The 19,040-nt window shown below is 48.5% G+C and overlaps 2 protein-coding genes across 3 annotated transcripts; one reads left to right on the top strand and one right to left on the bottom strand.

Moving 5' to 3' along the window:
- Positions 1 to 11,902, top strand: LOC135829999 (uncharacterized). Of its 2 annotated transcripts, none has more exons than XM_065342389.1 (2): positions 1 to 514; positions 9,180 to 11,902. In XM_065342389.1, exon 2 carries the CDS (start codon positions 9,192 to 9,194, stop codon positions 11,670 to 11,672), a length of 2,481 nt encoding a protein of 826 aa, XP_065198461.1. In that variant the 5' UTR covers positions 1 to 514; positions 9,180 to 9,191; the 3' UTR covers positions 11,673 to 11,902. The 2 variants fall into 2 exon arrangements, with proteins under 2 accessions (XP_065198461.1, XP_065198460.1); XM_065342388.1 differs by lacking the exon at positions 1 to 514 and adding an exon at positions 6,336 to 8,658.
- A 384-nt stretch (positions 11,903 to 12,286) lies between these two features.
- On the bottom strand, positions 12,287 to 19,035 carry LOC135829369 (multiple epidermal growth factor-like domains protein 10). Its single transcript, XM_065341774.1, has 6 exons — positions 19,014 to 19,035; positions 18,157 to 18,257; positions 17,219 to 17,257; positions 15,828 to 15,950; positions 14,872 to 14,970; positions 12,287 to 12,907 (listed from the first exon to the last, which is right to left on the bottom strand). The coding sequence occupies exons 1-6, from the start codon at positions 19,033 to 19,035 to the stop codon at positions 12,899 to 12,901; spliced, it is 393 nt and encodes a 130-aa protein (XP_065197846.1). The 3' UTR covers positions 12,287 to 12,898.
- Positions 19,036 to 19,040: the final 5 nt, after the last annotated feature.

Here is a 19,040-nt window from a genome sequence, read left to right as displayed (position 1 = left end):
CGGGCCGGGCATGTGTGGCGTGAGCTTTCAGTTCCTCCTGGCCTGCCTCAGCTGCCGACGCTGTTATTACCTAAACTAGTGTTGAAGCATAAAGCCTCAGCCTGATAACGGAGTGTGATAAAGGCTACGACAAAGTAACCCCCGCCGTGCGTTTCCACCTCAACACAGCGTGGAGTCCGTTCCGAGCTGGCGCTAGCGCTGCGTTTCTCACCGGAATTTAGCTAGCGCTGGATGAAATTAATTTGTCAGTCTGAATTGAAGCAAACTAGATGTTTGGGCTACCAGTTGAGTTGGTGAGCAGTTCCATTTGTCCAAGCAGCGCCCTGGGTCAGGTGTGAGTGGCTTCTTTCTAGAAAATTGTTCCGTGCGGAGAGCCGTGCGCTGAGGAACGTACCCCGCTGGTTGGCTCCTAGGGAGTACTGTAGAATTTGAGAGGTTGGATGAAGCCCTAGCGTATGGTCGTGTCCCTCTAGCGGTGACTCTCTGCTACTGCCGTACTGGAGGCGACGAACAGGTACGTTTTGGGCTTTGTCGTTGTGGGCTTGTGGCACATTCCTCGATGTATTGTCATACTATAATGTTGCTTTGAGGGCGCCGAAAGCTGAAAATTGTTGTCGACGTTCTTGTACATGTCACGGGTATTGTTACCAACTCTCTCTCTCTCTCCCACCCCCTCCACCCCCCCCCCCCCTCTCTCCTTGCTTCATTTGTTGGTCAATGCCTTTGTTGTGTTTTGTACTGTTACTACAATTACTTGCATGCAGTGCAAAGTATGAACGTCTTCAGTGTGGTTCTCTACCGTGGTCTACGGTCGTTTGGCTTCGTAGGTAGATCTACATCCTCGTGTTGGAACATGAACCGAGACCAGAGCAGAGCATCACTCGCCACCTGTTTCTCTTTTCAGTTTTTGTGTTTTCTGACACTGTGACAGTCACAGTTCCGCTGTACGTGTGACACTGACACCGCACATGATGTGCGCGGTATGCAGCAAAAGAATTCTGTGTCGATCACACATCCGAATCTCGTTCGGAACACCTTGACAATCGTATCGAACGCATTGAATTTTGTTTGTTTGTGAAGTACGTGTACAATGACTTCTAGTAACGTAGCATTAGGTATCGGTTTTGTTTTGCGAGTCTTTGCTCTGGAGTGATGACCGGTGATGACCGTGGTTTGAATGAGAGTGAGCCAAATATCGCAGGCATGAGGCATTGCGCAAGGCCAACGAACAGTTACGACATGTCGAAAGGAACTGTCGAAACTGATAGCCCTGACGGATTGTCCTGCCTGCATGGACAATGCGAGGAACGTGTGCTGACAGTCAGTGGTGTGGAGATGTGGCCGCGTCGTACATGTAGGTTGGGCAATATTTCACCTGCCGGTACAAAAACAGCGTCGAGGTTCATTGAGTGAACGCAGGACAGCCAGGCGTGGGTGTATCTATACGGCAAATTCGCGTACTAGCAGCTGATACTGATAGGATTGATAGGGTTCAGGAATCGACGTTTGTCACACCGGCCAACACATGGTTGAATGAATAGCTACAGAAAAGGCGAGACTAGAAAACGAGGTGTTGTGCTTGTAAATTTGTGAACTAACTTTTTTTTTACTTGATCAATAGAAGTACAATCGCCATGCAGCAACGTAATGTAAGTCAACAAATAGGCGCATGTTTATTTTCCGCTATTTTCCGCCTGGTCATGTGAAAATTTATTGCGGCCTAAATTTTGTTTTGCAAGGTTCAGTGACAGTGTATACGGGCCGCTGCAGCAGTACAGGCCGAAAATTTGCTATCGCCGAAATGTGTTTTAGCCCTGGGAGGCCGAAGTTTGAATGTGCTGACATTTTGTAGACTTACAGTACCAGCTGTAACCTGATCTACCTACTTGTAGTTGTATATTTGTATTTAGTGTAGGTAAAACCTGGCAAGGCGACCACTCTGATAAGGCAACCACCTGTCCCAGGGGACCACTACAACCAGGACCAAGGGATGCTATCTCCAGTGAAATGACCCTGGATAAGAAGACCACCTGTACACAGCGACTACGTTTCCAAGGACCATTGAGCGGTCGCCTTAGACAGCTGTTTCACTGTATTTAATGGTTGGTGTAGGCCTGTCCAGGAGATCTCTTACTCAGTGAGATTTCATGAATCCTGGAAAGAGTACAAGAGTGCAAAGAACGAAAACAAAGAAAGAAGCAGACAGCAATTGCGCAAGTCAACGTGTTGGTAGGGTACCCTGTGAGAAGGCCTTAGGCCTGTCGGGATTGCCCCATCAAAAATTTGAGTATAATAATATACCATCAGTGTAGTGAGTGTATAGGCGAAATTGCTGTAAGTGGTACTACACCTACAGTCCATTTCACAAAATATAGATGCATGGCATTTTTGAAATATTTCAAATTTGGCTGGAGTTTTTGGAGAATTGTTATCGGAATTTTGCTCAGGTTCTTCCCCCGATTACTCTCATGCAGATTTTGAAGTGATCGGATAGAAAACGCCCAATTTCGCAATTTTTATGGCCAAATTGATCACAGATTTTATGTGGTATTGATGCTGGCCTAACGGTTTATTTTTGAAATCACTCGTCTATATTTTTGAAACGCACTGTAGCTGTTCAGTTTGGTACTGTGTAGGCTATTACTGAAGTACTTCCTCCGCGTCATCGAAATTGTCGCAGTTTGACTAGTGACTTGCCACTTGTTACTGACAACTCCATAAGCTAAACCATTCAACACTTTTTACACAGTATGATAGTCTGAAGACTAGAGTAACGTTCCAGGACAGTTGGGCTGAGAGTTTTCATGCAGAGATGAAGTCCTCGTCGTCGCTGATGTCAATGGACGCAATAAATATCGTTCCGAAATATTTCAAGGAAGGTTGAAAGTTGGTCGCGCCTCATCTCAGACGCTTTGACTTTCTCCACAGGACAAGGGCTGCTATGCTTGTCGTCTGCTAGCTCTGGATGATTTCTACTTCACCCCCAACGAAGCCTAGTAAGAATAAACGATCGTTGCGAGGTCGGTTGATTACCGTCGGCGGAACCACCTCGATCTTGAAATGAACTTTTTTTAGCCGTGGCATGCCCATTTATTTTACCTGTGTGGTCACAGCTCATGCAGGTAAGTGTACCATCATCCAGCGCGCCCTCTTTTTCAGCATCACTCTGTCCCCGGGGAAAATTGCGATTCCGCGGGCGCGTTTTTTTCCGCGTTTTTTGCGATTTTTTTAAAGACCGCGTTTTCCGCGATTTTCCCGCGTTGTTTGAACTTTTTTGTTGCACTACACGTACACACAGTGCACTGTTCGGTCAGCAACGTCTCCTCGTGGCGGCTTTTTACTCAAATATGACGAGTGCTTACACCAGAGACTTGTAACTGATTGATTTCACCACATACTCACTGAAAATTGCCGCACATCAATATTGTTCACCGCATATTTACCGCATATTTACCGCAAATTCACCGCAAATTATGCCATATTATGCCGCGTTTTTCCCCGCGTTTTTTGCGATTTTTTTCCGCAATTTTCCCCGGGGACAGATCACTGGTACGGCACCTGCGCTTGCATCACTAGCACTTCGTGTAGAGTCTACACCAGAGTACGCGGCTCTTGCAGGTAAAATCATGTACTGAGTGTCTCAGCCAGAGCAACACATTTTATCGACGTTGCATGCATTTAGTTTGCTGACCCCTCGATGTTTCTCCGAGCGCTGCTACTTGTTCCACGAAGTCATTCTCACCCCAGCTAAGGTAAAACAGTGATGAGGCTCGAGTGAATGGCCATAAGCACGAGAAATGTGCAGCCTGCAACGCCTGACTGATCTCAGCGAGTTGAAATTACCATCGCAGCGACATCAGCGAAGAAATTGCGTCGAGTTCAAAAATTTCAGATTCCAATAACAGAAAATAGAACTTTGCCGTCACCCTATACTGATGACTATCGCCTATGTCCGATTCCTTGCCTCTGATACGAGTGCTGGTGAGTAAATACCTCGTTTTATGTCAAAAGTCAAACTGCGACAATTTCGATGACGCGGAGGAAGTAGTATGTGAAAGGGTATAGATGTAGCTGCAGAGGAGAGCTGGGGCATGGGTCTGGACGTTCAGGAATAGAATTGAACATAAATTATGGTGAAAAAAGAAGGACAACATGTTACGAGTTATGACTAACTGTCAACCAACGTAACCAGATCTTATACCGTCAGCGAGTGCGACAAAAATGGCACAGAACTGACAAGGAGTACTGAGACATTCGGTGACCTGACACCTAGTTCCAACACTTCTCCAAGGTGCAAACCAACAACCTTCCAACTTGGAAGGCTCAGGTTCGGAAAGGTCCAAGAGGGGAAGGAAAGCGCAACGAAGAAGAGCACGAGCTACGCATCACGGCAACAAAGAATGCCGAAAGTTACGCCGAATGTCTCGGTACTCCTTGTCAGTTTTGTGCCATTTTGTCGCACTCGCTGACTGTAAAAGATCTGGTTACGTTGGTGGACAGTTAGTCATAACTCGTAACATTTTGTCCTTCTTTTTTCACCATAATGTAATTGGCTCACCATCCGAGTTAAACATAAATTGGTCGCAGAACATAGGTGTAGCTTGTAGTAGTTGAGCACTCTCGTGTGGGGTAGTGCCTTTGCTGTTTGCATTACGCAGAGCTCACTGACTTGTCAGTTTGAGCACTCTGACAAGGTACGTTCGGGCCTGGTTTAAATCTGGCTTTGGAAAATTCATTTTTCATTGCTATCAGGTTCGGCCTCATTTTCTCTGTGCTGCGCTGATGAGTCCACAAAGGACGAAACAGTTCTGTCCGCAGATTGAGAGCATAGAATATAATATGTTGAACGATCGCTGCTTGGATGACGACTACGCCATAGCTTAGTGGTAGAGCATGGCTGGCTACAAGCGAGGGTCCCTTGTTCGAGTCCTGGTGGTGACAGTCAATTTTTTCTTCAGACTTTTCCTGTTTGCACCTTTCCCCCAGACTAATGAATAGATGTGGCACAAACCTATACTGTCAGACCTCGCTTATCCGGTCATCTTTTACCCAGATCCCTCGCCATCCGCAAGAAAATCGTCGGTGACCAATTTACAGCATATGCCATGCATACATACAGTGTGTGTGTTCGATTATCTGGTTCCCTCGCCTATTCGGATATTATTATTGTGGAAAACGGATGTGTGCGGTTAAGCGAGGTCTGACTGTACTAGACCTGGTCTCCGGAATAATACAGTCAATATGCCGGAGGTATAATATTATAAGCTATTTATGCACCCGGATTTGTTACTGGGATAATTCCAAATTTCCAGTCTATGGCTTGTAGGTCGCTGGAATGAGCATCGCTACCATCGTGTTGACTTCAGTGAAGGTAAAATATCCCTGACCAAGGGTGAAACAGTCTTGAGGTAAAGTAAAGTTTGCACATCCGCGCTACAACCTGCTCTACACTTACCATGCCTGTAATACCAGGGTGGCAGATGCAGTGCCTACCGGCGAGGGTGAGGTGGTAACTCTCACAACCAATGTCCGACTGTCGTTCACAAATGAATTTTTCAGATCTGTGATTCATGGAGTTAATGTGCCGCTCCATTTCACTGACTGCGTTTTAGCACTGTAGAGAATTGAAGGCACATCCCGAAGGTCCCTGATTCAAATCCGTATAGGAGTTCTGGTCTGGATGATAAAAAGTCAAAAAAATTCTTGAAGCTGTTTCGTTATCGTCTCAAGCAGGATGATCAAAAGAATCATTAGCGAATTTCTTCCTTGCCCCTTTCCAAATTGTAAACAAAGGAATCGTCCACTGGCACAAATGGATGAGCTACACAGCTCGAATCAAATGAATCACCCTCTCCAGCATTCAAACTCATTGTGAAAATGTCTTACTGATGTATCCCAGTATCATCTTTGTAACGTCATAGTTCATACAGTCAAGTGTGGCTACTTGCGTCTGTAAATTGTCACTGGTAGAACCATGGTAGTCCATTGTTGTACACTTGACCTATAGTGCGTTTCAAAAGTCCAGACCTCTGGTTTAAAAAAAAACAAACGTTTGGCCAGCATCTATACCACATAAAATCTGTGATCACTTTGTGCATAACATTTTCGAAATTGGGCATTTGTTATCGAATCGCTTAGAAATTTATACGAGAAAGATTGCGGGAGCTGCCTGAGCAATATTCCGAAGAAATTTCTCGAAACGCTCCAACCTAATTTGAGTTATTCGAAAATGTCTAGAGGCCTATACTTAAGTCTTTTGAAACACACTGTAGTGTATTGAACATCCGTAACATGTAGCACCCAGCCCATTACACCCCCCCCCCCCCCCCCCGATGTAAGTTAGGATTTCGTACAATATTCGAACCACTTCAAGCTATGAATTTTGATGTGAGCATGCCTGTGTGGTGATGTTTACAGTGCACTTTCTATTAGGACTGATGTTGACTGGGATGTATAAGGTGGTATTGGTGTTGGTACTGGTGTTGGTGTTGGTATTGGTGTTGGTGGAAGCAGTGAATGGGATGTCCGGTCTTTGACCAATTTGCTGGTATGCTGATCTACTCACCTCCCACCGCTTTAGGAGCTGCAGCTGCGCCTCGATCCTTGAAGGGTGGTGGCGTTCCTACGGATGCGGAAAACTCGACCTCTAGCCGAGTCTGACGCGAACCGTGATTTTTTTGGTGTTGGTATCAGTGTTGGTGAAGGAAGTCGTTTTTGTACTTTACAGTGTAGTCAGAGCAGTGGCGGTGTATCACTTCTTCCTGAGCGAATACCTCGCCGGATTCTGGCAGGATAATTGTGATGCCACTCACTAACCGTGTAATGTAGCTCTGCTGCAAGTATGTGTCACCTGTATAAGGCTCTTCGGGTTACACTTCCCTTTACCTCTTGCACAGAACATGTCCAGTGGGAATCATTTGATTCTGAACTACGGTAGGTCAACAAATATTTGGCACCTATTTATTTTCGGCTACTTTCGGCCTGATCATATTTGGCCGACGATTTGTTGCAGCCGAAACTTTGTTTTACGAAGGTCAGTGTGACAGTGTAATGAGTGTGTACAGGCAGCAGCAGTGCGAGCCGAAAATTTAGTGCAGCGAAAGTGTGTTCTAGCCCTGGGAGGCCGAAATTTGAATGGGCCGAAAATTTGTCGAGTTACAGTACTCAGTCGACGAACTAAGTTGTTTCATTCTTTGTGGGCTCATCAGTGCAGCGTAGACCAGTCTGTCTATGGCTGTAAAAACGTGGCTTCCTGTTGCCTAAAAAGAACGCAATAATGTAGAGCTACCTAGCCCAATTTTCCTGGAGATGTGAAACTGAGATGCAAAGCCTGAAGTAAAGTGGCATGGGATGAAGTCTTTGCCCATCACAAGTAAGTTGGTGCATTTCTCCATCTAGAAGATTCCAGATTGGAATCTACCATTGATGCTTTGCAAATGAAATCAAGCAAAGGGTCCTTTACGCCTCTTCTATCTCACTCAGCTGACAGATACCCGGCTACCCTCATGACTCAGCTCTACATACTGCGGCAAGGAACCGGATTGTTTACTGGTAGTTTTCCCCTGCTAGAATTGGCTGGAGGCCCTTGAGCTGTGAGTTGGTGGTGAGCTAGGTAGCTGGGATGGCTTGGGGCATTTGTGAATTAGAGGAGGTGTACGTGTACTGGGTCACAAGTAGTCTTGAAGTGGCTGTGTGATTGGCCCGCAGCTTCAGGACAGTCCACCCACTTAAGTTATGCTGCTTTGGATGACCGTGAATTCAAAAATTAAATTTAATCCACTTAGTTGTGTGGTGTAGTGTGGAAGGTAGAGGGTAGAGGGTCATGCCAATGTATGGTGTGTGTGGGTACTGAAGTAGATATGTAGCTATTAAGATCTGTAGGTAAGTTAAGTGGAGTGTCCCCTTTCTCAGGGTAGTCGAGTGTGTTTGTCCGGGAGGATGGTATGACTAGCACAGCTAGGATGTTAGTACCTTTCCTGCTATTGGAATGTGAAGTGTAGTCTGAACTGAAGACTTGTGAGTTGTGTGGAGTGCGCTGCGTCTCTTTCAGCATTGCCACCGGACTAGTGCTGATTATGTAACACCCTTAGAAGAACAGCTGTGTCAAGTACCGCAGCACCATCACCGGCACTGTTAATTATTTTTATGGCTGACATCAAGTTTGACAATGATGTACAGTCTTGACCTGGAGGTCAAAACTAGCTCTGCAATGCTGCATTTCCATTTCGAATACTACATCCTGCACAGTCCACAAGCCAAACTGGTGGACCATAGTTTCATTGTACATAATCTACTTTGAAGTGCATACACCACATGGCCGTACTCCCCACATTGCCATACTCCCCCTTCATAGGGTGTAGACACAATAGTTAGTGAACTCTGGCAGTTCTTGCACAGCACAGGCTCTAGTCTAGAGTTATCAGCTGTTGATTCTGTCAACCCTGGTACCAGTGGGTTGGAGAGTTTGTGTTCTGGGACAGATGTACAGAAGGAGCCTAGGTACGGATTGTTTAGCTCACGTGTGGGTGCGTCGGAGCATGAGTGCTATTATAGCGCGAGTGGTAGTGGCAAAAAAGTACTTGGACAAGTATAGACCAAACCAGTCTATCTTCCCGTATGCAGAGCTCACCGACTTGTCAATTTGAGCACTCTGGCAAGGTACGTTCGGGCCTGGTTTAATCTATTTTTCATTGCTATCAGGTTCGGCCTAATTTTCTTTGCGCTGCACTGATGAGTCCACGAAGAACGAAACAGTTCTGCCCGCAGACAGAGTTCCCGTATGGGTAGATAGACTGGTCTGCCCACGCGGCAAGATAGAGTGACTATATTCTGTCATTGAAGAAGCCAGCAACATCTGTATAGAGTTTCTTGGCGTGTCAGTAGGCTCTGTTCAGGTCTTCTCCGCTTCCAACCACGGCACTTTCTACCTCTACAGTTACTTCGTTGGGTTTTCCGGGTGTCAGCGCCCGTCGTAAGTTCCCTCGGGAAGGGAGACAATGGTTTACTTTTTACTGTGTTGCTTTGCTAATCTTTCCTAGGAACTCTCCAACTCAACTGCAGCGTTTTCTTTGCACTTGTAAACCATTCCATTTTCCAATCTACGACTCGTATTCATTGGTTTGAGGGAACCCCCAATCTGGTGTATTAAATTTTACTTCTTCTTTCGTTGCGTGTTCTAGGAGCTGGTTGCCATGGATACGCCAGACGTAGAACCCGGCAGCGGTGAGGGAGGTGCAGCGGCCGCCGCAGCGTCGAGCGCTGCCACGGTAACGCAGATGGTGAGCGGCGTGGTGCGACGCGTGACCAACCCAACGAAGCGCGACGTGATTGTGCTTGTCGTACGCCTCGTCGTCGTGTTCGTTGTCATTCCGGGTGGTCTGGCGGCCGTCGGTGCCACCGTGGAGACGGTAATCTACAGTGACTTAAACCGACCCAACTTCAACGACGTGTATTTCGTGTATTCGGCGCTGATCGCGGCGCCGCTCATTCTGCTCCGCTGGTACTGGCCCTGGCCGGATCACAACCTGAAACTGGAGCTCTTCTACTTCTGCCTGTTCTCCATCGGCTTTCTCCTAGCAATCATACTGTCCACGGTGGCCGGAGCGGAAGCGTTCCACGTCGGTTCTCACGTGCGGCAGGTCTTCAACGGACCCGGTAATCTCTACATGGACATCCGATCGGAGAGCGACATTCACGCCTGGCTCGGCGATGCGCTGGGTAGTATCTACGGTCGGGATGCGGATGACGCCGGTGTCTCGATGTTCGAGCGAAATCTCGGCGGTCGCGTGTTCCTGCTCGGCCTGATACGACTCGTGCAGTTCCGTAGTCCGAGAACCACATGCTCCCAATCTGTTCGGACCCTCCTGTTTGGGAGTAGTGTGTGCTACGAGTCGCGTTCCACCACGAGCAAACAGGACACCGAGCCGTACACGAGCCTGCAGTACAACTACTCCGACATTCCTTACAGGTCCCTCTCGGGCCGGAAGATCTTCGCCAGTGAGATCAACTTGAAAGGACAGCTGCACAGTTACCCGCTCAGCGGACATTGGGTAGTGTTCTCACCCGATTTCTCGTTGGACAACGTCAGCACCATGCTGAACGCCATGAAGAGCCCCGAGCATCCGTGGCTCGACCATCAAACGTCGATGCTGATGCTGGACGCAACGTTCCTAACCCCCGACACGCCTTCTCCCATCCTGGGTCGTATCACCTACATGATCGAGAGCACCAGCAGCGGATTGTATATACCGAATTCACCGCACGTGAGCTTGAACAACGTGGATGCGGCCGAATTTGCAAGGGAGGACAATGAGCGGTGCATACCTCCACCCGTGCATCGGAATTTCTTTGTTCCGCTATTCCTCGGAGTTGTGCCTACCATCATCTATCTCGTCTTCAGGCATATCCTGCAGGTGCGCGAGAACGCAAGGAAGTACTTCTCGCGCCCGTTCACGTACTCCGAGCTTGGCTGGATTATCTGCGTGTCGCTTTCGATGATCTTCCGGTGGCGTTCTATATCGTTTGAGCACTGCGATCAAGCGCTAGTCGAGCAGGAGATCTACACGACGGGCGAGACTGTTCAGCTTGACTGGTTTGAATTTGCGCCCATTGCTGATTGGTGGTTTGAGTCGCGACGTGTTCTCGGCATGGCCGTCTTCCTCTACCTGTTCACGGCGCTGAAGTTTGTTGTGCGCCTCCCGGCCCTGAGCGGCCTCATCCGAACTCTGCAACTGGCTGGCCGCGAGCTGGCGTCATTCTCGCTCTCCTTCGCCGTGCTCTTCATGGGCTTCGTGAGCATGTTCTACATCGTGTTCAGCATCGAGGCGGAGCAGTTCAGCTCGCTGGCCCGCTGTGTTGGCACGCTGTGGCTGGGGATGCTCGGCGAGCTGGAGATCACCCCGGAGCTGTGGAGGGTCAAGGAATGGGCGCTGCCGATCATCGTCATCTTCACCTTCATCTCCGTGTTCGTCCTGCTCACCGTCATCGTGGCCATTATCAGCGATGCTCACGAGCAGGCCCGCGAGCAGAAGGAGAAAGCGGCCGAGCTGCGGCAGAGAGTACAACGGGCCGTGGAATGGTGGAAGAAGCGACGCGGTTCGCCGGCCAATGACTCCGTCGGACGGCGCAAGAGTCGCCTCTCGATATTCGCCACCTCCGCACTCTCCAAGAGTAAGACATCCAACGGCAGCGCCGGTGGTGGTGGTGGATTTGCAAACGCCGTGACGGCCATGCGGGACGCCGGCGTGAAGAAGCGCCACGTCTCGACCATCACAGAGTCCACGGCTGAAGAGCGCAATGAGGAGGTGCCATCGAATAACAACTCCGCAACGAAGCAGCCTGCAGTGTCCGTGGTAACGGGACGATCTTCGTCACTGGTCGGAGCGGCGCTGAAGGCTAAGGCAGCCGCTGCCCAAAGCAAGAAGACAACGTCATCACCGGCTCCTGTTCAAGATGCTACAGATCATGATGCTACTGACAAGGAGTCCGCAACAATCATCGCAGCACGAGCTGCGGCCATTGCTTTTCACGAGTCCACGTCGTCGAGTAGCCCGGACCTTGATCGGGACAGCGGTGGCGCAGGGAGGACCAATTCGGGCGTGTTTCTCATAAACAGACGAGACTCGGCTGCATCAAGCGACGCGTTTGAGATGGAAAATGTCAAGAAGGTGTGATTTGGCGTATATCCATACTCTGTTTAGACATTATTGTTATCCTATACCCGTCCATGACTTGAGAAATTTCCACTACCTTTCTCCTGCGACTTTCCGATTTTGATTGACATTCAAGTTCATTTAAGGAGTTTATCTCCGAATATTTTGCCAACTTGATTCTCTCTTCCTTTAGCTTTGGCCACTGCCATTATATGGGTCATAGGGTAGTAGTAATATTAGAGTACAAACAACCAGGGCAATTCCGGTCCGGTGTGTATGTGTATGTGTGTGCGTGGAGGGGGGGGGGGGGGGGGGGGGTAGTACTGGGAGGGTATAAGTAGCCGGGGTAATTCCGGTCCGGTGTGTATGTGTAATAATGTGTGTGTGTGTGGGGGGGGGGGGGTACTACCAGGAGATTTTCGTCCGAGGTGTGGCGAATGCTGGGTGCCTAGAGGGTGCAGCAGCCCAGGGTAATGGAGGTCGAGGTGGCCCAAGAGGGGGGGGGGGGGGGGTAAACTGGGAGGGTGGTCCGGGAAAATCTTACAAGCCATGTGCCCACCCACCCTTGTAATATTTCACTGCTGGCAAAGAGATTCTAAAGAAGTTCTCACATTGTCAGCAAATTGTTGGCACAGTTAGCAGGAGAGGGCAGTCAAGAATTCTCCGTTTAGTCCAAATTTGAAAATTGCAAGTACGAATAGTGCAAGCAAGTAAATTTTGGGCCCGATTTTTTGCTGCATGCATAGAGGAAAAAGCTGGGCTTTGTTGACAGAAAGCGTGAAAAAGCTTTGTGCAGTTTGGCAAACATTTGCGCAACAAGGAGTGTGAAAATGCGCGTCAGTGTGCGCATGAAAGTATAGCATATCTAGAACAGATCAAGGGGGATTCCCCGGTTGGTGGTGCAGGTCAAATCATGCAACTGACAAGTGCATTTAATATGTGTAACAGGATGATGGTGAGGCATCACTCTTGCCCTGTGATGGTACGGCATGAGGTGAGCGACATCATTGAAATTAAAAAAAAATGGCACCTTTTGCAGCCAAACGGACCACCATGTGGGCAGGCCAATCGTTTCCTCGGCTGTTAGCCGGGACAATGGGTGCAAGTGTGCGTGAAGAATGAAATCATAGGTGAGAAGAAGCAAAGAAAAGGCACCAGATAAGGTGTGTGTGTGCACGGGAATCGTGCAGATGTAGTGTTAGATGGCGAAGTGGCGGCGGTGGTGGTGATATCCACGCCAGCAGGTCTTACTCGTTCTGTGCACACATTGGTAGAGCAGGGGAGAATATCACCAACAGCAAAGTGATGAAAATATCACCTTGGCTGCACTTTAGCCAATATCACAAATTCTATCAATCAGTACTGTCCTGTATGAACTCGGAGGGCTTTTTCCTCAGCCATTCACACAAGACCGGCTTTTTCCTCAGCCATTCACACAAGACCGGCTTTTTCCTCAGCCATTCACACAAGACCGGCTTTTTCCTCAGCCATTCACACAAGACCAGCTTTTTCCTCAGCCATTCACACAAGACCAGCTTTTTCCTCAGCCATTCACACAAGACCGGCTTTTTCCTCAGCCATTCACACAAGACCGGCTTTTTCCTCAGCCATTCACACAAGACCGGCTTTTTCCTCAGCCATTCACACAAGACCGGCTTTTTCCTCAGCCATTCACACAAGACCGGCTTTTTCCTCAGCCATTCACACAAGACCGGCTTTTTCCTCAGCCATTCACACAAGACCGGCTTTTTCCTCAGCCATTCACACAAGACCAGCTTTTTCCTCAGCCATTCACACAAGACCGGCTTTTTCCTCAGCCATTCACACAAGACCGGCTTTTTCCTCAGCCATTCACACAAGACCGGCTTTTTCCTCAGCCATTCACGCAAGACCGGCTTTTTCCTCAGCCATTCACACAAGACCGGCTTTTTCCTCAGCCATTCACACAAGACCGGCTTTTTCCTCAGCCATTCACACAAGACCGGCTTTTGCCTCAGCCATTCACACAAGACCGGCTTTTTCCTCAGCCATTCACACAAGACCGGCTTTTTCCTCAGCCATTCACACAAGACCAGACCGGCTTTTTCCTCAGCCATTCACACAAGACCGGCTTTTGCCTCAGCCATTCACACAAGACCGGCTTTTGCCTCAGCCATTCACACAAGACCAGCTTTTGCCTCAGCCATTCGCACAAGACCGGCTTTTGCCTCAGCCATTCACACAAGACCGGCTTTTTCCTCAGCCATTCACACAAGACCGGCTTTTTCCTCAGCCATTCACACAAGGCCGGCTTTTTCCTCAGCCATTCACACAAGACCGGCTTTTTCCTCAGCCATTCACACAAGACCGGCTTTTGCCTCAGCCATTCACACAAGACCGGCTTTTGCCTCAGCCATTCACACAAGACCGGCTTTTTCCTCAGCCATTCACACAAGACCGGCTTTTTCCTCAGCCATTCACACAAGACCGGCTTTTTCCTCAGCCATTCACACAAGACCGGCTTTTTCCTCAGCCATTCACACAAGACCGGCTTTTTCCTCAGCCATTCACACAAGACCGGCTTTTTCCTCAGCCATTCACACAAGACCGGCTTTTTCCTCAGCCATTCACACAAGACCGGCTTTTTCCTCAGCCATTCACACAAGACCGGCTTTTTCCTCAGCCATTCACACAAGACCGGCTTTTTCCTCAGCCATTCACACAAGACCGGCTTTTTCCTCAGCCATTCACACAAGACCGGCTTTTGCCTCAGCCATTCACAGAAGACCCGCCGGAACCGGTCCGGTTGGTCGGGTCATCACTGGACAAACCTTTTCCCCACCAACGTATGTCGACTGCTGAGGAGGTTATATGTAGCACTCTGATACCAGTCTGGCCTCGCACAGCAGTCACTGCCCCTTATACCTGTCACACTACAGTCACAAATCCTCTGATACCAGTCACCAGTCACAAACAAGTCACAGAAAGCCCCAAACAAGTCACCAGGTATACCAGCCATACAGTCTCAAAACCTCCAATGCCTCCCCCCCTCCAACACACAAAGCTATACACGGTGACACACGTAATGTGTGCACATAAGGCTGAACTTGAGATTCTGTGACCTTCAGCTTCAGCTGTACCCCCGCTATGTCATATGCAAAGTATGAAAGGCTATGGTGTGGCCGGACCAATCACAACCGCTCCCGGCGGTCCCCGCACATACAGCAATGTGTTTACTCACCACTCGGCCTGCGTGAGGATCGGCATAAGTCGGGTTAGAAATGCCGTGTGAGGTGGCGGAGCCGCCCTCTGATGGAGCGTAGGAAATGTCTTGCTCGTCCTGGGCGTCGCAAACACACACGTTCACGCCACACGCACGCACACACATGCACACACACATGCACACACATAATATAAAAAATCAAGAATGTGTCAGTAACAGCGGCTGGAGCAGTGCAAAATGCACCGGATGAGTTGCCCAGTGAGGGTCCCCATGGACATGAAACTCTAAGTAGGAAAGAGTTGGTGGACATTGAGCTATTGGTTAGCCACTCTCATTGTAATATCAAAATAGGCTTCAATTTGTTTTGACCAAGAGTGGCAGAGATTCTTATCAACCACCACACCACACCGCTGCACCCTCCGGCCGACCTCAACACGTTGCCACAGCACACCATCAGCGGTGCGGTGTGGTGGTTGATAAGAATCTGGACAAGGCCGAATGCTGCTACTTACCCCTCTTGATCAAGAGTGGTATAATTATATGATTAACAAAGATGGAAATATTTACTTTTCCAGACGTTTCGTTGTTCTGAACAACAATATTATGTGCCGCTCTTGGTCTAAAAAGAAGAAAACACTTTTTTGATTTCCTGAGCAGAAACTAAAATTTAATCTAAGTTAATCTTGGTCCTGTGGGCTTTCTATGCAGGAGGATCATGGACAGCAAGTTGCACCTAAATTTGGAGTGGGCAACCAACATGAGAATGTGGATCAAAAATACAGCCCCCTCCTTCCCATTGTCACCCACACACTCTCTCACTCACTCGCTCAGTCAAATGTGCACGCATACACACACGCAGGCACACACATGCGCACACACACCCACACACGTAAACACACAAACACACACTATCTCTCTCTCCAATTATCCCTATCTCACTCTCTCTGGTCTATGGCTAATTTTCACAAACTTACGGCGGTGTACATTCCAGCTGGCATCTTCTTCTCAATCTTCTTTGTGGAGCGCACAATGACAAAGACCACCACCACTCCGATGAGGACAAGAACGATAACAATCGGGACCACAATGGCCACCGTCTGTCACGGGGGAAGAAAACACAGAAGAACAGCCAAGAGCAACGTGTTGAATGTACTGGAAGTCTACACATTTTCGGCCACATTCAAATGTCGGCCTCCCGGGACTAAAACACATTTCGGCCGCATCAAATTCTCGGCCTGTGCTGCTGCCGCCTGTATACACTGTCGCACTGAACCTTGCAAAACAAAATTTCGGCCACGGCAGGTTTTCGGGCCAAACATGACCATGCTGAAAATAGCCGAAAATAAATATGCACCGAATTAACTTACAGTACGGTGGTCTACTCTGGATAAGTGGCGCACGTCATCTTGCAGACAACATTTCGTGACTTGTGGCGAGTGCCTGACTTACACGAACTGTACACAAAAGCACACGACGCTCGGATTTCAAAATTGCGTGTGTCTTATCGCGTGTGAGTGACTTTAAAAAGCGTGGTGACTTATCGCGAGTAGACAGTAATCTGAAGGCTACTACCAAAGGCTGCATTCTCAGGACTCCGGTCTCAGCAGACATGAAACCTAGGCTGACTACCGTAAGCTTCAGCATCAGCCTGACTCAAGGCTTTGCTGATATGAAACTTGGACACACTATTATGGCCACATATTCCACTACCGCAAACAGTAGTGCACCACTCAAAACTGGCATGGCCTGCCTGTGGCAAGTTAGAGGCGCCACACCAAAGCCCTACAAGTATCTGATTCTTCTGGTAGCTAATCAACAGTTATTGGCGCAGCAATGTGCCACCAGTATGGTGGTGTGTTGAAGAGTTGCAACGCTAACGCTGAGACCTCTGGTCGGTCGAGTTGCTCCCTGTACATCGGCACGTCGTCCCTACATCCCCTGTGTCTTGTTTCGTGTTTGTCTCCACATGTCTCTTGGTAGGGCTGTGTTCCCAGTAACTTGACGACGGGCAGTGAACATAATCCACTCATGAGTCTACCATTTCAATGACAAGCTTTTGTGGTCTGAAAGTACATGCAAAAGTCGTGCACTGTGTACATGTAGTCGGTGTACGGTTGACGAAGTCACTCTCACTAAGCTCACACAGAGTCACAGCCTCATACAGGACTCGAGTCACAGAATGGTTCATGTAAACTCAAAGATTGTGAGTGATCTCCTTGCGACCTTGGCTTGGGTGCATACGGGAAACACGTTCCAGTCACTCATACTCGGTCAGTACCGCTGTTCATCCAGCCCTTGCCGCTATCGCGACGCGGGCTGGATTCTGCGGTACTGCCCTCGTACTCGTGCAGGAACCTGTACTTACGTTGCTGCCAGAGGCAGGTGCTGATGTCTCTTCACTTTGCTGTAGATGACGAGAACAGCAGGCAAATAGTGGACACGTACAGTGATCACATGATCAGTACTACCTCCCAAGCACCTGATCACATGATTAGTACTACCTCCCGAGCACCTGATCACATGATCACATGATACCATGATCACAGTCATGATCATACAAGCACATGATCACATGATCAAATGTTGATCACATGATCACATGATCAAATGTTGATCACATGATCATATGGTCAAATGTTGATCACATGATCACATGGTCAAATGTTGATCACATGATCATATGGTCAAATGTTGATCACATGGTCAAATGTTGATCACATGATCACATGGTCAAATGTTGATCACATAAACAAATGATCACGTGATCACATGTTGACGTAATTCCGTGTGATCACATGTTGACGTAATTCCGTGTGATCAAATGCTGACATGATCACTTGATCGCATGTTGACAAAATCCCATGATCACATGATCACATGATCACGTGATCACGTGATGCCCTAGTGGAGTGGTGCCAAGATTCGGAACATGGGAGTACAGCATAATACATATTCGTGTCGGTTCACAGCGCATGGTGTGATTGTTGAAAAAGGATTCCAGATCACTAGCCAATGCATAGCAGTAGAGTGCAAAGGATACCTTAGGCCAAATTGCGGGGTGATAGTTTCTGAACACAAAAGGCCATTAATAAAACTGTCAACGGTACCATTCGGCTGTTGAATACTACAACAAACTGACTTTCCTCCTCCATGCGCTCTAAAGCCGAGCATTGCTTCCCTCGGTAGCCATTACTCACACCAGTAATTTCAAACAACAAAAGGGCCATTATCAGAAGTTCTAGGACAATGCGGGATTGGTTCATTGCAGAGATATTACTATAGTAGGTTGGAATAATATCTTACCACATTCTGGCAGGCTCCATTGAACCTGCTGCAGACAATCTCCGCACTGCTGCAGTTGCATTTGGTCATGCAGTTCGGACCCCACAATCCTTCCAGGCACTCTGCAGGTGGAAAACAGCGAACACAAAACACAACACACCTTCAACAGCAGTAAACGTGAGCGAACTCTTAAACAAGCACACCCACACGCACACACGCAAGTATGCGGGTGCACGAACACACACACACCACACACACACACACCACACACACACACACACACACACACACACACACGCACACACCCACGCACACACACACACACACACACACACACACCCACACCTATACACTAATGTAGGCGACTGGGTAACAGCACATGGAAAGAGATTGCTGGGCAGAGGCATGGCATAAGGCAGCCACAATACCCTCAGGCATGCTTAGAACAGAAAACAGGGAAGAGAAAAAGAACTGAGAGTCAACATAAGAGAAAGGACTCAATGAATCCACCACAACGTGCCCGGTGAATGCAATAAGATCGGCGGTAATCCTAGCTTGTCTACTGCATCATGGCCATGTGCTGGGAGGAAGGGGAAATCTCAGGTTGAATGTGCTATGAGCCCTGCCACGACACTTGGTCGTTTACAGCCACTCCATGGCTGAGTCCTGCTGTGAAATATTTTTTGCACGGGTTTGCATACAGGGTGAGTCAAGAAACACCTTTCCGCTTCCGTGCGACACCACCACCGTATGAACAGGCGTCAGATGCGGCTCCTAAACGGTAAGGGAGGATAGATCAGATCCACCAACCGGAGGCCAAAGGCCGAAATCCCATTTGCTGTTGACTATGATGATTATTGTCATAAAAGGCAGCTTACGTGCAGCACATGTTCCGCCCATCCAGC

Source organism: Sycon ciliatum, chromosome 13, assembly GCF_964019385.1.
Source record: "Sycon ciliatum chromosome 13, ocSycCili1.1, whole genome shotgun sequence".
Taxonomy (NCBI): domain Eukaryota; kingdom Metazoa; phylum Porifera; class Calcarea; order Leucosolenida; family Sycettidae; genus Sycon; species Sycon ciliatum.
Note: the sequence above shows the minus strand (reverse complement) of the source record. Positions and strands in the feature narration are given on the sequence as shown.

Excerpts from the sequence above, each read along its gene's own strand:
- LOC135829369 (XM_065341774.1), bottom strand. The coding sequence starts at position 19,035 with ATGGGCGGAACATGTGCTGCAC. Across the intron at positions 15,951-17,218 it reads CACCTGCCTCTGGCAGCAAC|ACGGTGGCCATTGTGGTCCC; the intron begins GTAAGTACAGGT and ends CCCCCGTGACAG. Across the intron at positions 14,971-15,827 it reads CAGCTGGAATGTACACCGCC|GACGAGCAAGACATTTCCTA; the intron begins GTAAGTTTGTGA and ends TGCGACGCCCAG.
- LOC135829999 (XM_065342388.1), top strand. The coding sequence starts at position 8,617 with ATGCAGAGCTCACCGACTTGTCAATTTGAGCACTCTGGCAAG. Across the intron at positions 8,659-9,179 it reads AATTTGAGCACTCTGGCAAG|GAGCTGGTTGCCATGGATAC; the intron begins GTACGTTCGGGC and ends TGCGTGTTCTAG.